A 17683-nucleotide genomic window follows, 5' to 3' on the forward strand; every position below is an offset into this window, starting at 1 on the left:
CCTTACCATTAGCCCCCAACCTGGCCTTGTATCACAGGTACCGTAGAGCCTCAGAGAAAATACACATTCTTGGCCCCTTCTCGGAACAACCTGATTCCTCATGTATGAGCAGGCCCAAGAATTTGTATTTTTCAGAAGTTTCCCAGAGGACTAAAGTCTATTTGGATTAGGGAACCACTAGATTATACCACTCTGCGGGGAGGACGCAGGGGAAAGGGCATTTTAGCCATTTTTCCCCAGGGGGGTGGTCCTTAGAGTACTGGAGGGTGCTCTGGGTGGCCTCAGATTAATTTCCAATCCCCACTCACTCTTTGCTTCCTGAACATTCACCGTGGCTGGAGACTTCTGGAGGCCCGCCATGGCACCACAGAATTTACAGGGTCCTGCTCCCGGTGGACCACAAAGCCTAAATCATGAGGCTGGGGAAAGTCGAGATCCCAGGGAAGGTTCTAGGGAGGGATTGATCTTCTCAGGAATAAAAACAGCTTGTATTTATTGAGTGTTAACTATGTGCCAGGCCCTCGTTTACTCCTCAACTCTATGCGGAAAGCGCTATTATCCGCCTCTTCGGACGGGAACACCGAGATTCAGAGGGCGCAAATCGTTTCCCCAAGCCACACAGACTCCAAAGCCCACGCGACACCTCAGGGCGACGGCGTCTCTCCGCCTCACTCCCAACCTGCTAATCTGTCCACGGCCTGAAGCTCGGGCGCCCTCCCAGCGGTGCTCAGACTCAAGGGCACGAGCGCCAAAGGCGACCGGACCGCAGGAAGGGAAAGGCAGCGCGCCCGGCGGCTCCGCCCGCTCCCCACCTCTCGGGGGCCGCGGCTCGGGAACTACAAGGCCCAGCAGGCAGCTGCAGGGGAGGAGGAGGAGGAGGAGGGACTAGCGCGGGAGGGAGTGAGCGAGCCCTCGCGCCTCGCCGGCGCACAGCGCTCCGAGCGCTCCTGCGGGCACTGGTGCGGCGGCCTCGGCGCGGGCGGCGGCGAGCGGGAGCCCGAACGCCGGTCCAGCCGCAGCGCGCGAAGGAGCCCGGGCTGCGCCGGGGCTGGGCGGCAACGTCCGGACGGGACCGCGACTCTGCTTAGCGCATTGCGGCGACCTCGCCTTCCCTCGCCGCGAGCGCGCCGCAGCTGGAAAAGCGGCGGAGACCGAGACTTTTCTCCGGTCCGGGCTTGGGGCGCCCCGCGGCGCGCACTGTACCCGTGCTGCAGTCGGGCACGCCGCGGCGCCGGGGCCCCGCCGGGCGATGGAGCCCTGTCTGCACGAAGCGTGAGGCGCCGCCGCCGGACTCTGGAGAAGGGGGGCACGGGGTCTGGAGACCCCCGGCGGCGGACGGGAGCCCTCCCCCCGCCCCGCCTCCGGGGCACCAGCTCCGGCTCCATTGTTCCCGCCCGGGCTGGAGGCGCCGAGCACCGAGCGCCACCGGGAGTCGAGCGCCGGACTCGGGGCTCTCGCGACCCCGCCAGGACCCGAACGGAGCCCGGGGGCGGCGGGCCGGAGCGGGGGACGCGGGCACCCGCCCGCCCGCACACGCCACGGCGGACTCTCCAGAGGCGGATCATCAGCGCCGAGTGAGGTAAGAGCCGCGGCGCCCCCAGATCCGGGGCGGGCTTGGCGTCCCGAGCGGCCCCCGGCGCCGGAGCCTCCTGGCTGCGCTTCGCCCGCCGCAGCCCAGTCGGGGCCGGCGCCTCCCTCCGCTCGCTGCCCGCCCCCTCCGCCTCCCGGCTCCCCCCAGCGCTCCGCGCCCCCTTTGGGCTCCCTCCCTCTGCCCGCGTCGCCGCTGCGCCCCCTCCCCGCGCCCGTCCCGCCGCTCCTCCGCCGCCCAACTTTTCCGCCAACTCTCGCTCGGGAGCCGGCGGGCGGCGGCGGCGGCTCCGCGGTGAGTCCGGGAGGGACAGGGCCGGGCCGAGGCGGGAGGCCCACGGTCTCCGCGGACTGCGGAGGCGGCGGGAGCGGGCGGCGAGCTGGGCGTGTGCGCGTTCCATTCCGCTCCTTCTCCTTCGGTCCCTTGTGGGGTTCTCCCCATGCAGCAGGTAGCTTTGGGCGGAACGCTGAAAAACCCGGTATTCCCGAGTCCTTTTCCGCCTCCGGGCCAGGCTGGGGTCCCGGTTGGGGGCGGGGTGGGGGCTTGAGGAGGGGAGGGAGTGGAGGGAAGAAGGTCGGCTCCTCTCAAATAGGTTTAAGGAGGTGTCGTCACCAAATGGCTGAATTTGCTTTAGCGAAGAGCGAGGAAGGAGTCTCCTTTCCAGAGGGGGTGATCTTCTACTTAGAGGATCTCGGGGGGGTCGGAAGTTTGGGGGACGGCAGGACGACCAGCGGATGACGTTGGGCCCCAGTGCACGGCAGGGGCGGGGGCGCGTTCGGTTCCGATCCGGTTCTTAGGAGTGGGGAAGGGGTGGGGGTTGTGTCCGGTGCGGTTCGCTCGGCCGCGATGCATGTTGCTTCTCGGGCCCAGACCCCCCTGCCCTCTGCCTCCCGCTCCCCGTCCCGTTATGTTTTGGGAGGGGATAAATGGGAGGCTAGAATCCACTTCTGCAGAGGAATTTGTGCACATTGTAGAAGGGGGTTCATGTAACCACACACCCCCTATGAGACGGCCAGCCACTTCGTAGGGGAGTGAAGCCTGTTCCTCCTTCCTGGGCCCAGAAGCCATCAGCCCGTTTGAAAAACATTTCCACGGAGCCTTTCTCCCCCAGCGCCCCCCCTTCCCATTTTCCAGATGTAGCAGCGCATCTGGTTCCGTTTCACTCCACACCGGTACACCGCAGCCGCATTGCTAACCTCCCTCCCCTCCCCTCCCCCTCCCCTAAATTAGAACTGGGATTCTTCAACTCGTCTTTACCGCCTCCCTCCTTAAAATTTCTGGAGACTCGGAGATGAGGGGTTCGGATTTGGGGAAGAAAAGAAAGTTGCCCTGTATCCTGAGTTATTCATGTACCCACCAAGTGAGTTATTCTCTGCTTGGTGGTGGTGGTGGTTGGGATGTTTTCTAGATGGCGCAGAAAAGAGGCTTTTTGGGGAGATGGGGCCAAGGTTTTAGGAAAAGGTTTATCTGCTAGCGGTGGCCTTTTTGGCAGTGGATCTGGCCCATAACTGGCCCTGATGGAAGTTTCTGGAAACACAGCATTGCTTTCTCTTCCACTGAGTTGCAGCTGGAGCTGCGGGAGTGTCTGTCCCCGTCTGGAGCCCGCTGTTCGGTCTTGGCTGCCGGCGGTGGCGTCACGCGTCCCTTCTCACCCTGGGGGCGAGCCCCGCACGCCGCGGCCGGGGCCGGGGCCGGGGGCCGGTGCCGCTCCCCGTGTGTTTGCGGGAAGTGACTTGGGCCGCAGCCCCCGGAAGCTGAAGGGGGGAGTTTTACCATTTAGGTAACGGCTACAGGTTTGGAATCGGGAGTTGGATTGTGGATTTACTTTCTGTAACAGTCTTTGAGGCAGGAAAGCACTGTACGGTCCAAAGTTGCGGGAGGGTGGAGCGTTGTTCCCTCTCACCCGCTCCTTTCCAGCCTCTTTCAAATTGAAAACACTTCTTTGGTTTCCTTCTTTGGGCAGTAGTTTTGGAGGCTGTAATGAAATCGCACTTTCTCTAGACATGGTAATTAAGGTGACTGTTTCCTCCGCAGATGTGCCCTGCCCTTTGCACCTCCGGACCAGCGCTTTTTTTGGAATACCACCTAAATTGTAGAACCTTAGCCTTGAGACTGTTTAGCAGAAAGTGGCCATTTTCCTCCCTTGGCCCAGCCTCCTGGTTTCCTCTCTGAGGCTTGTTTAAAAGCTAAGTAGCAGGGCCCCGTGGGACGCGCCTTGGTCTGGCTAATTACCCCCACGCCTGGGTCATCTCCCTTCCTCTCGGTGACCGCGGGCCAGCAAGGCCTGCAATCTCTGCCCTGCCGTCTGTCCTGATGGGCTGCCTCCCTAATGACTTGTTTACATATTTCCCCCTAGTTGGTTAGAAGGAGCCCCAGGGCTGCCACTGACCCTCAGGGTGCAGGGTGTCTGGGGCCAGGGAGGCTGCCGGGGGCCCGACTCCAGCTGGGATGGTTATGTGCTTGCTGCATCAGTGACGAGCTCCTTGAAATATCTGTTGCATTTACTCTTAGTCATAGCTGAGTGTCAGCTTTTTAATGAGGGCCATCCAGATCAGAGCCACTTGAACCGGGTGCTTTCACTGCCTGCTTTTACCATACCTGCAGAATTGCCTATTCGGGAGGTACTTTCACAGTGGGGATTTGGAAGGGAGTGGGCACCACTTCCTTTGGTTCCAAAGTAGATGGCCTTAGTGGGCTTTTTTCCTTGGTTTCTGGCCATGGAGGATGTTAAAAAGTTCCAGTAGGTACCCTTTGAATAGCAAGTGAGTCAAAGGCACAGGAAGATGTGCAAAAAGATTCCCCCGCTTAGGGGAGGGGATTAGAGTACACCCATGCGTCCCTCAGCCTGGGCCAGCTTTATTCCTGGTGGACTCCAGAGGGCAAGAAAACTGAATTGAGCATTGGATAGGCAGATTCCAGCCTTAGAGACCAAGGAAAATCCATGGGTTTTGCTTTTAGTAGTGTGCTTTTTGTTTGTTTTGGGTATTGACCTGAAACAAGACTCCTGAAATAGAGGAGATTTGCTGATGTGAGCTTGGGGTTTAGCAGCCAGCTTCTCCAGAGGGTTTTTTCTTGCCTCCATTTTTAAATCTCTTTCATCAAAATGGCTGTTAGTGAAAGAGCATCCTAGGAAAGTTTGAGCTTGTTGCTGCTGGAAGGAAAGGAGTTAGATAAAATTGATTCCAATGTATCGTTCTGAAAGGGCATCACATCACTTGAGATGAGTTTAATTTCCTCTTGGGAAATTTGTCTTGCATTTTTGCTTTCCCCGGAGCTTTGTAAAAGGTCTGGACGCACCGGGGACTGGTGGGAGTCCAGATGTGCAGCTTTAGAGAAGATTCTGGTGTTTCCAGAGAGGATTAAATACCAGACTTGGGCTAGGATATTTGTTTTACCCACCAAAGTTGCGTCTACCTTAAGCAGAAATTCTCTCCTCACCACCACCAGCCCCCCAATAAAGAAAGAAGCAGTGTTTGGCCCCCTCTTCCCCGCCTGGGTCCCCTGGTACATAGCACTCACCTAGGTGAACAACTCCAGAAACATGGAGTTCTGCTAGCATATCCTGTCTTCAGTAGCAAGGTTTTCTAGATTATGTGCAGCAGTTAGTATTTCACTTATTACTAATTTTTTGTATACTTCTTATTCCCACGGATATTTGGACACTTTTTTTTTTTTTTAACAGATTCAAAATAAAAAATTAGCATTTCCCTAGGACCAACCGAAATTTCACAAGCTGAGCTGTATAACTTATTTCAAATGTTCGTCAGGTACTTGCTCTGCCCTCTCAACGTTGTGTAGGAAATTCTCCCTTTTGCGAAAAGGGACCATTTCTGTTAAGAAGTAAGCCTTATCCTCATCTGAAGAGATTAATATTTTGATGTTAACTTCCTCAATTCTGAAGACTCAAAAATGTTGAGAAAATGTCTCAGTTGGTATTCTCTGAAATAGTGCTTGGCTGGTTTACAAGGGTACTGACTATTGCTTTTTCCTGGTATTCTCAACCTCTTTTCTGGGAGAGTATCTATACTAGTTTCTTCTCAATCACCCTTCTTTTCTTTCATTCATGTATTCATTTAGTTAACAGATATCTCAACATCTTCCGTGTCCACCAGGTGCTAAGGGTATTAATAAAGGTTAGAGCCAGGCATGGTGACTCACACCTGTAATCCCAGCACTTTGGGAGGCCAAGGGGGGAAGATCACTTGAGCCCAGGAGTTCAAGACCAGCAGCCTGAGCGACATAATGAGACCGTGTGTCTACAAAAATTTTTTTAGAAAGTTAGCCAGGCATGGTGGCACACACCTGTAGTCCTAGCTACTCAGAAGGCTGAGGCAGGAGGATAGGAGTTCGAGGCTGCAGTGAGTTATAATTGCGCCATTGCATTCCAGCATGGGCAACAGAGCAAGATCCTGTCTCAAAGAAAACCCAAAGGTTAAGTAGGCACAGACCTTGCTCTGAAGGAGCTTACAATCCCACGGGGAGAGAAGGGGATGGGGAACATAAATAGCAATCACATAAGATGACCTGAGCCCCTTATCAGAGGGGCTAGTAAGGTGGTTTGTAAATTCAGAGGAATGAGATCCGCTAACTAGAAGGCCTAAGAAAGGCTTGTGGAAGAGGTAGTTACTTAAAGTAGGGCTCAGAGAATAGCAAAGACCTGGTCCAGGGCAGAGGGAGGAAGGGCAAAGAAGAAACTCTTGCACGGACCAGATTGCCTGGAGCTGTGAGCTCTACTGTTGGGTAGAAATACAACATGAGCTACATGTAATTTTCACTTTTCTAGTAGCCACATTTGAAATCAAGTAAAAAGAAACAAGCTAGACTCATTTTTTTTTTTTTTTTGAGACAAGAGTCTCACTCTTTTGCCCGGGCTAGAGTGAGTGCCGTGGCGTCAGCCTAGCTCACAGCAACCTCAAACTCCTGGGCTCAAGCGATCCTCCTGCCTCAGCCTCCCGAGTAGCTGGGACTACAGGCATGCGTCACCATGCCCAGCTAATTTTTTCTATATATTTTTAGTTGTCCGATTAATTTCTTTCTATTTTTAGTAGAGACGGGGTCTCGCTCTTGCTCAGGCTGGTTTCGAACTCCTGAGCTCAAACGATCCGCCCGCCTCAGCCTCCCAGAGTGCTAGGATTACAGGCGTGAGCCACTGCGCCCGGCCCAAGCTAGATTCATTTTTAATTAGTTTGTTTAGATTTTAATAATGTATGTGATTTAATCCAAAATATTATCATTTGAACATGTAATCAATATAAAAAATTGATGAGATACTTTACATTCTTTTTTTGTTACCAAGCTTTCAAGATCCATTGTATATTTTTCACTTCTAGCACATCCCAACTAGCACCAGCCACATTTCAAGTATACAGTAGCCACAGGTGGCTAGTGGCCACCGTACAGGCCAGCCAGCGATGGGGTGTGAGGATGGAGAGTGAGAAATACCTTCGGGAAGGTTGGAAGTTTGTGTCTTCATGCTGCCACTTGCCAAATTTCCTGAGAGTGCTATCAAGGAGTTACTCAAAGCATTATTATACTATGTAATAATAATTATAAACATATTAACATATTAAATATAAATACATTTGTAATCCTTATGTTTGATTAGTACTTCAGAGAGCATAGGGCAGGCACCTTCACCCACTGCCCGTTTGACCCTCATAACCACCTGTGATGGAGCCCCCTCCAGCAGGTGGGGAACTGAGGCTCAGAAAGGGTAAGCGACTGTCCCAGGGTGGCAGGATTCTAAGTGGAAGGGCACACATTTATACTTTCTCCGGAGAACGGGAAGAAAAAGACTTGGCTGTGAACTCATCAGCTGGTTCTCCTGACATCATTTTTGGACGAGGAGCTCTGATGTGCGCAGAATGTTTACGCTTAGAGTGAGGGAGCGCTGCAAGGTCACGTGGCACAACCCTCGCTTTCTCGGCAGACACCGTCCACATCTCCCACTGGATTAGTGCTCCGGAGGGGAGACAGCAGGCACCGTCACCCACACAGCCCGTTCGATCTTCGCAACCACCTGTGGCGGAGGCAGGGAAGATATTTCATCCCCCTCCGGCAAGTGGGGAGACTGAAATACCGCGTCTTCCTCTCCACTCCCCACTGAGGACCCCTGCAGGCAGGCGAGTTGGGCTGTGAGTCCCCGGAGACTGACTGATGGAGAGATGAGCGGGGAGCCAGCTGCAGGGTCTCTGAGGGAGCTGCTGTGTACACCTGTGAGGCTACAGGTCACATCTGTCCAGCAGTGAAGGAAGGAGGCTGTTCCTAAGGGATTTGAAGAATTCATTAATTAGCAGAAGGAGAAGGTGAGGCGAAGGAGGAGGTGGCAGTCCTCAGGGTCCCAGACAGCATGTGGACTAGCGGCTTGTGTCACTGTGTTTTCTGCAGCTGTGTGGAATGGGGTGCGTGCCCACTTACCTTTGCATTCCGGGAGTTGGTGCCAGCAGGCTGGGTTTGCTTAACATGCGTGTTTTACAGATGTGAAACTCGAAGCCCAGAGGGGTAGGAGAGGAGGAGACTTTTGTACCTTGTTTTGGGAATGAGCTGAGGGAAGTTGCCAGATGAGTTTGAGGTGCATTGATCGTGGAGCTGAGAGAGGACAGTCTGCAGCCAGCCCACACTCGTGAAGAGGTGGCAGGCTTTTCAGGGGACAGAGAGGCCGAGTGGCGGTCCAAGCTGCCTGTCTGCTGTGTTTGAAACCAAGCTGAATCATCTCAAGAGGATACCACCCTTTCCCATTAGATACTAAAAATGTATTCAGTGCTCCAGTAGTTACTGTGAGACTTAGGTTTTCTTACTGAGGTACACCTTTCTGGGTGACAGGCCTGCGTCACTTAGGTGTGTCTTTGGGATGTAGTGAGATGTGGGGTGTGGGTTTAGGGATGTCCTCAGGCAAGCACTGCTTCCATCCCAGGCCCTGGGGTGTGCCCCATCCTAAGGACTAGAGCAGCGGTCCCCAACCTTTTTGGCACCAGGGACCAGTTTCATGGAAGACAGTTTTCCACAGACTGGGGTGTGGGTGGGGGGATGGTTTCGGGATGATTCAAGCGCATTACATTTATTGTGCACTTTATTTCTATTATTATTACATTGTCACTTGCCACTCACTGATAGGGTTTTTATATGAGTCTGCAAGCAGTTGATTTATTATGGGCTCTGTGCAGTCGAACCTCTCTGCTAATGACAATCTGTATTGGCAGCCGCTCCCCAGCGCTAGCATCACCACCTCAGCTCCACCTCAGATCATCAGGCATTAGATTCTCCTAAGGAGGCGCAGCCTAGATCCCTTGCATGCGCAGTTTACGGTAGGGCTCGCGCTCCTGTGAGAATCTAATGCCACCGCTGACCTGACAGGAGGCTTATGCAGTGATGCGATAGGGAGCGGCTGTAAATGCAGATGAAGTTTCCCTGGCTTGCCAGCCACTCACCTCCTGCTGTGGCCCGGTTCCTAACAGGCCACGGACTGGTACCAGTCCTCGGCCCGGGGGTTGGGGACCCCAGGACTAGAGGGTTCATCCGTGATCTGCTTCCAAGGGTCTTTCTTTCGACCAAAGGAATTGAGAATCAGGGCTCTTTGATTTCCAGCGTTACCTCCGATTTGTCCTCATCTGCTTGGTTGGGAGAAAACGAGTTCGCGTAAGATGGAGCCAGGTTTGATCCAAAAACCTGGGTGATAAGAGACCCCCCTAGAGTCCCCGTGCTGATCGTTACTTGCCTACATGTCCTTGGACAAAGTACTTACCTCTTTGAGTCTCAGTTTCTCTGCTGCTTATAGGGGAATAACAATTCGTATCCCCTGTACATTTATAGTGAGGAATAAATGAAGTTTCATAGTTATAAATTAATTGTACCTAGTGGCATGCTTGGCACGTAGTAGGTATTCAGTATTCATTCCATTTTGTCTCTTCTGGTTCCACTCCTAAATTTAGAAAAATGAAAGAGAAATGTGTACTTCTCTTTTGATTCGAAATCATTAAAAAATTTTGGTAAGCCTTGGGAGGGAGCTGGTGGTATTGTGTGCGTATTCCCACCGGCCAGGCGCATGTGAGCGAAGCCAAGAATCCAGGGGTTTTCTGCCAGCCAGGACTGACTCACTGGGCCGAGGGGCCCTGCCGGGCTGGGGTGGGGGAGGCAGGGCTGAAGCACCACATTAGGGCATGTTCCGGGGAAGTGGATTCTCTGAATAACTTGGACGGTTCCCTGGAGCGTTTAGGACAGAAGCCACCTGGAAGACAGAGATGGTCACCCCCTTGCAGCCCTGACAGTGCCCAGAAAGTCTTGTCACTTAGTAAACGTTTAGCAGCAGTGATCCGTCCTCTAAGACCCTAGGGAGTTGTTTTAAATGTTACCACTCTGACCCGAGAAGCGTGTAAAGGGCTGCAGATTCCGTACTTCAGCAGGGGCCAGCATGAGCCGCCCTTGAGTCAGCCCTTGCAGGAGGGAGCTCTCGACTCTCCAGTAGGACCTTTCTTCCCCCAGCCTCGGTACTCATATCCGTCAGACATCAGTGTCACCTTTTGGCAGTGGGGAGGAGAACTGGATCCACCCCAGAGTCCCGCACTCTGAGGCTCTTTGTAAGCAGTTGTCGAGGGCTGTGTTCCCTCCAAGGGAGGCTGTAGAACTAGAGATTCCTGTGATTCAGACCCTGTGAGAGGCCAAGAGGAGGACCCTGGAGGTGATTTATTTCAGCTTCCTCCTCGCATGGGTCCGGGAGGCGCAGCATCTTACTGGAGTCCGGCAGCTGCTGACTAGTCATCTCTGTACTTGGTTCCCATTTCCTAGTGCTCGGCTTGGTCCACGATTCTTCATCCCTCCCTCTCTTCCGCAGCGGAGGGATTGGTTTGCCCTGGACAGGTGCGAGTCCCTGCAGCTGTAGCACACTGCGAAGCCCTGGTCCACAAAAGCCGAACCACCTGAGCCCATTCACTTTCCAGCATACACGATCTCGAGGCTTATTTCTTGGAGAAACTCGTGACAATATTCCCAACCAGGCTTACACGTAATCTGCACTCAAAACATGGTTATAGAGTTGAGTTAAAGCACGCTTTGTCTAATTAAGACCTGTAACTTCTAATAGGATCACAGTTTTCTTCCTTGCGCTTTAAAGAGCGAGTTCTTGCTTCCAGTAACCTTCTAGGCTGGGCCGCCGACCGGGCCACGTGCTTCACCTTCTTTTTCTCCTTGCCCCTCGTCTACCCAGACCCTCCTAACCTTTTTTTTTTTTTCTCCCTTTCCCCAGAGTCAGCTTGAGGAGGAGGGTCGGGCTCAAGGTGGAGTCTCCATGGAGGTGCGGAGCCTTCTCACCAACCTCTAACTGCAGAACTGGGATGTGGAGCTGGAAGTGCCTCCTCTTCTGGGCTGTGCTGGTCACAGCCACACTCTGCACTGCCAGGCCGGCCCCGACCTTGCCTGAGGAAGGTAAGGCCAGGCCTTGGGAACAGGCTGGGCCGGGAGGGCGGTGGCGTGGTTGGGTGGGAAGGCTCCTTTCCTGCAGAAGAGACTCTCGAGACCCCTGGGCTCGTTCCGGCCTGGTGACAGGCATAACCAACTCCATCGGAGGTGGGGTCGTGAAGGCCAGAGGGCCATGCTCACAGGGTCGGGGTGTGTGTTTTTCTCTCCCTGAGGAAAGAACACCCAATGGCAGCCCTAGAGCCAGCCCCTCAACCTAGGTGATACATGGGACGGGTGGTGCAGTGGGGAGCGGGTGGCCTATGAATTTGGGTCTAGAACTTGGATCAGACCACAGCAGACGTTGTCAGAGGTGAGAACTTGATAAAGACCTCTGGCTTCTAGAAGACTGTTCCCGAGACACATCTTCTGTGAGCGTCAGCAGTCACAGCAATTGGCTTGCTGCTGCGCCTCCCTTGGCCGAGTCTCACAGGCTGTTTGGGGCCTGCCCAATGGTTTGCTTTGGTTGTGTACGATTGGCGGGTTTCGAGGAGATCGAGAACCAGGAGGCACAGAGACCGGTGGCATGTTGGGAATTCAGAGAGATCACTGGTGACGGGATGGCCTTGCCCAGCGCTCATGAGATTTGCTTGACTTCTGAAAGTACCTCATGGGGAGGTACACCTGGTGGCTTTCGAGGGACTTTGGGAACTAATGTGTGGGCATTTCTGCTGCCATGGGGTCATGTGGCTTGTGATGTGGTGGCTGATCACACAGAGAAGGTTGGTGGACGTGACAAGGCGGCTGTGTTTAAACCTGGGCTACAGGGGCCTGTTTGAGCAGTGGGCGACGGGTGAGAATGTGTGTCCACTTGGATGGTGCAAGGGGGAGGAGCGGGGAAAGGTGTGTGAGACTTCTAGAAGGTGCCGTGGCTGGAGCTGGGTGTATGCATGTTGCATTCGGTAACAGGACTGAAGGCAAGAGCCCCACTAGGACATGCTGGAGATCTGAACTGGGAGAGACCATCTCTGCACAGGGAATTTGCGGTCAGGTAGGGCAGAGACAAGTATAGTGGTAAGTACATACAGAGAAGACTGTGTTTAAACCACATGGTGGGGTTGTTATATAACAAAATGCATTGGGAGTGCAGAGGAAGAGGGGAGCAGTAGCATCTGAGATGGGTCTTGAGGGATGAGTAGGAGTTCGGGAGAAGGAAATGAAGGGCACTCCAACTGGAACAGCGTGGGTGAGGGTATGGAATATGGAGAATAGCTTGCCTGGTGAGTAGGTAGTTTTGCAAAGTAACACCTGGAAAAATTGGATTGAGTTAGCATACGGAAGGCTTAATGTCCTGTTAAGAAAATTATACTTACGTGGGTAGGTTCTGGGAAACTCAAAAAGTTTTGAGCAGGTAGTGACATGATCCAGCTTTCAGGAAATTAATTTGGCAGCTGAATTTGGCCGGATGGGAGGAAGGAGTCGGTAGACCTGCGCTTGCATCCTGCCTCGCCACTTGATGGCCACGTGACTTCCTCTGATAAATTACACAATAAGCCTTAGCTTGTTCATCTGTGAAATGGGAGCAGTAATAAAGGATTACAAGGGAGAGGTCGTTCTGAATGTGTAGCCAGAGGAAGTGAGCCTGTGGAGCAGGTGGGGGCTGGGAGATGGCGAAGGAGGGAGAAAGTAGTAAAGACACCGTAGAAGCAGAACCTGGAGTTTAAGTAGGTCGATGTCAGCTCTGGGTAGCTGGAGACACGGACGGATGAGATGAGAGTAAAGTTCGAGAGTGAGGGTGGGGGCTTATGAGGAGCAGGCCCACCAGGACAGGTGGAGGAGGCCAGGGACAACCAGGCTTGGATGAGGTTTGAGAATGTGAATTTACAATGGACCCTAAAGTCCTTTTTTTTTTTTTCTCTTTTAAATGTTCTCAGACAAACTCTTTGCAGCCCAGGAATGGAGGGTGGAGAAAGTAAACAGTGTGGATCTCAGGCCTGGGCACCTGTAGGCTGAAGGGATGTCCAAGCACAGGGAATTTTAGGGGGATGGTGGAGGAGGAGGAGCGCATCGTGGAAGCTGCTGGCCGTGGGTCCAGCCTGGGGCAGGAAGCGGAGGCAGTGGTGGAGGCTGCAGCGGGGACTGAAGGTCTTCGTGAGGACAAAGTACTGGCCCTGTGAGCAGGAAGTGGGGAGGACGAAAGGTGGATGGGGGATCTTAGGAGGCCATACAGCAGGAAAGACTAAAGTTAGAGACCAGTTTTTAAAAGTCAACTCCCAGCCTGGGTAACATAGTGAGACCCTGTCTCTACAAAATGTAAAAAAAATTAGCCAAATGTGGTAGTTATGTGCCTATAGTCCCAGGTACTTGGGAGGCTGAGGTGGGAGGATGGCTTGAGCCTAGGAGTTCGAGGCTGCAGTGAGCTATGATCACACCACTGTACTGCAGCCTGGGTGACAGAAAGAGACCTTGTCTCTTTAAAAAAAAAAATTAATTGAGGCATACTTACATAATTTACATACTATGATATACACCAATTTCAAGTGTAGAGTTCGATGTGTTTTGGTAAGTCTACACCCCATGTAACTACTACCCCAGTCAAGGGATAGAACAGGCACAGTGGCTCATGCCTGTAATCCTAGCATTTTGGGAGGCTGAGGTGGGAGGATCATTTGAGCCCAGGAGTTCGAGACCAGCCTGGACAACATAATGGGACCCTGTCTCTACAAAAAAATTTTTTAAATGAGCCAGGTGTAGTGGTGCACACCTGTAGTGCTAGCTGCTTTGGAAGCTGAAGCATGAAGATTGCTTGAGTTTAGCAGATTGAGACTGCGGTGAGCTGTGGTTGTGCCACTGCACTCCAGCCTGGGTGACAAAGCAAGACGCTGTCTCTAAAAAGCACAAAAGACAGAGAGGGGGAGAGAGAGACATTTTTATGTTCTCTTTGCGTGGGTGTAAGTTTTCCCTTGGACTGCCTCGGTTTTGCTTTCAGCTCCACCTTTTACTGATGGTTGGCTCTTGGGAAAGTTCCTCTGCGCGCCTCTCCATAAAATATGTTGGGAATGAATGTGTGCTCACAAGGTCGCTGGGAACATCAAACGAGGATATCGGCAAAGCTCTTAGAACAGTGCCTGGTGCGTGTCAATGAGCGGTAAATGGCGGTTGTTGGTCCATTTTCCCGGGACCCCGGAGGTGACGCCACATGGGGAGCCACATGCTATTTCATGGGTGGACTTCGAATGCCACGGGACACAGCCGTGGAAAGCACCCGGAGAACAGGTCCTGGTCCTCCGTCTGGAGGGGGACGTCCTGCCTTAGTGTCCCTGGCCATAGCTCGTCCCTCATGAGCTCTGAGGTAGAGCACAGAGAGCTGCGGTGACCCTGACACCATCAGGGGAAATGTGTCTTCGTGCTCCCTACGCGGTAAGGAGCCTTACAAACGTAGAGTGTATTGTATAGCCTCGGCTCTGCTGATGGTTAGATCACGGTGCCGCTATTGTCTTCAAAAAACGTTACAGTCTGTGTATAGAGTTTGTCCAGAAGATTAAAGCAAACCACCCAAAACCCTGCTCACACCGAGTCCACCTTTACAAGGCTTTGCTGTGATTGTAATTGTGTGTGTGTGTGTGTGTGTGTGTGTGTGTGTGTGTGTGTGTCCGCCTGCTGGGGGCCCCTCCTCCAACTGAGCACGGTGCCAACCCCAGCAGTCTGCAAATGCTCCTGAGGGACCCGGGAGGGCCTGCAGTTTCTGGCTGTCCTTGGAAAGTTGATTTAATAAGGGTTCCAGGAAAACCAGCCTCCCTCCTCTCTCCCTCTCCTTCCCCTTCTCTAGTTTAGGATTTTAGAGTGGAAGCTTGTTTCAGATCCGGCTTTGAGGGAGGGGAAGGAGTTGCTTGGAGAGACTGAAGCTGGTTGTGGGCCGAGGGGTAGAACAGCCCTTTGGAAAGACAGGCACCAACTGGAAAGATTGTGAGATTGAAAAGGGTACATTCTCTTTTGGAATAAAACTTGGGTGCAGGGAGGTGGGCGGGGGGCGGGCAGGGGGGCAAACGACTGAGTCCAGAGCTGCTTACAAGGCCACTGCTGGCGTTGGCGTCGGTCCTTACCCTTTTCTCAGCAGTACCGTGGGTTTGAACCCCCAGCCCCTGTGGTACAGGGGACAGGGCGTGAGACTTGCCATCGCAGTGCTCGCCTCCACGCTCAGAAACCTGCAACTCATAAGCGATTTAATGGGCTGGTTTTTACGGCTCCTCCCACCCACCCAGGTTTGAAGGAGTCTGGTGGCCAGTTGGAGCGGGGAGAGGTTACACTTAATGGAAAAGCCGCACGTTTCCATTTCTGGCTGCAAGCCCCCTGGATGCCGTGCGCGCGCCACAAAGCAGGCCTTTGTCTCCGTGCTCTGCAGAAACCTGCACCCATAGGGGAGAGGCTGCGAGTTGTGCCAGAGCCACTGCCCACCTCAAGTTCCAGGGCCCTGGCAAACCCCCCAGCCCTGCCTCTGGGGGTCCTGCAGCTGCCTTTGTCCCTAAGGGGTGTGCATTTCAGCCCAGCTGCAGGGAGAGTCTCAGATAGGTACCAGAGGGTGTCCCACTACCAGGCATGCTGTGGTCCCACTGGCCGCAGCCAAGTGACATGGCCCGAGGACCGTGGCTGCCTGAGGACACGTACAGGACGCTCCCCGACACCTCCACCCTCTCCCTAGCATAACTTCTTCTCCTGAAAAGAGCCTGTTTGCTTCTAACTCACACTGGAGTTTCTTCACCCTCTGCCAGAAGGCGAGTGGAATTACATGGAGCAAAAGGCGTCGTTGGATGACCCACTTGAGAACCAGGGTGGAGGGTTTAGGTCTGCAGAAACCTGCGAGGTGCTGAGCTCCTGGGTTTCCCTAGAGGATGGGCTGTGTCCCACATCCCGTCCCCAGTGCCTTTGCGGGGTGTTGGGGAGTGTTCGTGGGGGTGGGGAGGGCCGGCCCTCAGCCTGGGAGGAACGTGAGGGCGCTCACGTGGCCCTGTTGCCCAGGCTGGGCAAGTGCAGCAAAGCCAGTCCAGGGCTGTGTTCTTGGCTCTGGCGCCTGCATTGCTGCACCATTAGCTTCACTGATTTTCCACTCTCGCTTTGCCAGCCCGCTCCCCGAAGTCAGGGAGGAGGAATTTCTCAGGGAAGAACAAATGGCTGTCCAGAGGACTCGCGGGGGCGGGGTGGGGGGGGCACAAACAAAGAAGCAGGCCTGGATTCTGTCCCCTGGTGTCTGCGACTACCTGGAGTCTGGGGTGGGCAGGAACTGGAGAGGGAGCGTCAGGGATTCTTCTGGAGCCCGCGGCCCCAGCACGGAGCTGGCCCGGCAGGAGCAGCGAGTGATGGCTGGTGTCCGGGCTGTGATGGATGGCCCTGGGAGAGTGAGTTCTGGGGAGTCATTATCCGCGAGGGCGAGGTCTGAGGTCAGAGAGCTTGACCAGCAGCTGCGCCCTGTTTGTACAAAGCCTCGTTCCTCTGGGGCCACTGGGGGCTCCAGCTCACCCTGTGGACCCCACCTTTGCCTCTTCCTTGCCTGAAGCTTGGAAGTGAGACAACTGTTTCCCTGCTGACTGGGGGAGTCCAGCTGCTCTGCTCTCCTGGGCTCCTGCGCTGGGCAGCCCAGGCCTTCCTGTCGGTCCTGGAGAGATGGCTGTCCACAGACTTGCAGGACCCTCTGCTCTCTGCCCGCCCTGCGGCCCCCTCGAGTCCCAAGTGACTTTGCTGAAAGTTGACTGCCCAGCTGGGATCTTAGGGGCCCGTGGTGAATGCCAAACTGTTTGCTCCTGGGAGAAGCCTTTTGGAGTCTGAGTTGCTCCTGACCTTGGGGATTTGCTCTCACTTCCAGCTGGTGACAGTCAAGTGGGAGACACAGGACCATTGCCTGAACCCCTCCTCTCCAGTAGTAGGCTTGTTGCTGTGTAGTGTTGCCAGTGTAGCACCGGGACACTGAGCTGCTACCCTCAGAATTCTCTTGTCCTGTTTCTTGGCTCACGCTTGCCATGCAAGGGTGCCCACTGCCTGCGTTTCGAGGATTTGAGCCGTGCACCCTGGGGGTCCCAGGCTGAGGGGTCTGTCCAGTTGGGTCCCGGCACTAAGAGAGAGCCGCCCTGGCAGAGCTGGAAACTCCACGCCGTGGCCTTATCCCATGTGCCGTGGCGTGGCCAAGCCTGCTGGGATGAATTGTGCGAGGGGAGGGGACCACTGGGCAGCGGCCCGCGTCTGTGTTTCCCAGGCCCTGGGTGTGGGCGCCCTGGGCCTAAAGTGCGTGAGAGGTTCGAGAAGTTCAGCAGAGAGTGGACTGAGTGGTTATGAGCTTGGGCAGGAGAAGAGGCAGAAGCATCAACACTGAAGTTTCAACAAAGGAAATTTAATTCAGAGCTTAGCCCTTCCTCAGTTTTCTCTAGGATGGAAAACTAGCCTCTGGCCAGTGGTCCATTCATCACTGATTTATTTCCTTCCTTCCTTCTCTTCCATTTTCCTGGAATACAACATATACTCTGTATATAACCATTGTTTATCCTGGTCCCTTAGCCGGAAATCTCTGTTCCCATCCTTTTTTCCTTTTCACTTTTTATAGTTTCTACTCAAGTCTTAGCTTAAAGTTTAGCTTTGGTTTAGATTAAGGCTTAATTTGAGGGCCACCTCCCTCCTGAATTAATAATTAATTAATAATTAAGGAGTAATTAATTCTAAATT

At 53.9% G+C, this 17683-nt stretch overlaps 1 protein-coding gene across 3 annotated transcripts in view; it reads left to right on the plus strand.

Annotated features, from left to right (window-relative positions):
- Positions 1-854: 854 nt before the first annotated feature.
- The window catches only part of FGFR1 (fibroblast growth factor receptor 1), a 48735-nt gene continuing 31906 nt past the window's right edge, over positions 855-17683 (plus strand). For all 3 annotated transcript variants that reach the window (XM_012651109.1, XM_012651110.1, XM_012651111.1), the window contains exons 1-2: positions 855-1579; positions 10827-11005. In XM_012651109.1, coding sequence (XP_012506563.1) covers positions 10915-11005 — 91 coding nt within the window. In that variant the 5' untranslated portion in view covers positions 855-1579; positions 10827-10914. The remainder of the gene's footprint in view (positions 1580-10826; positions 11006-17683) is intronic.

Source organism: Propithecus coquereli, unplaced genomic scaffold, assembly GCF_000956105.1.
Source record: "Propithecus coquereli isolate 6110/MARCELLA unplaced genomic scaffold, Pcoq_1.0 Scaffold349, whole genome shotgun sequence".
NCBI lineage: Eukaryota > Metazoa > Chordata > Mammalia > Primates > Indriidae > Propithecus > Propithecus coquereli.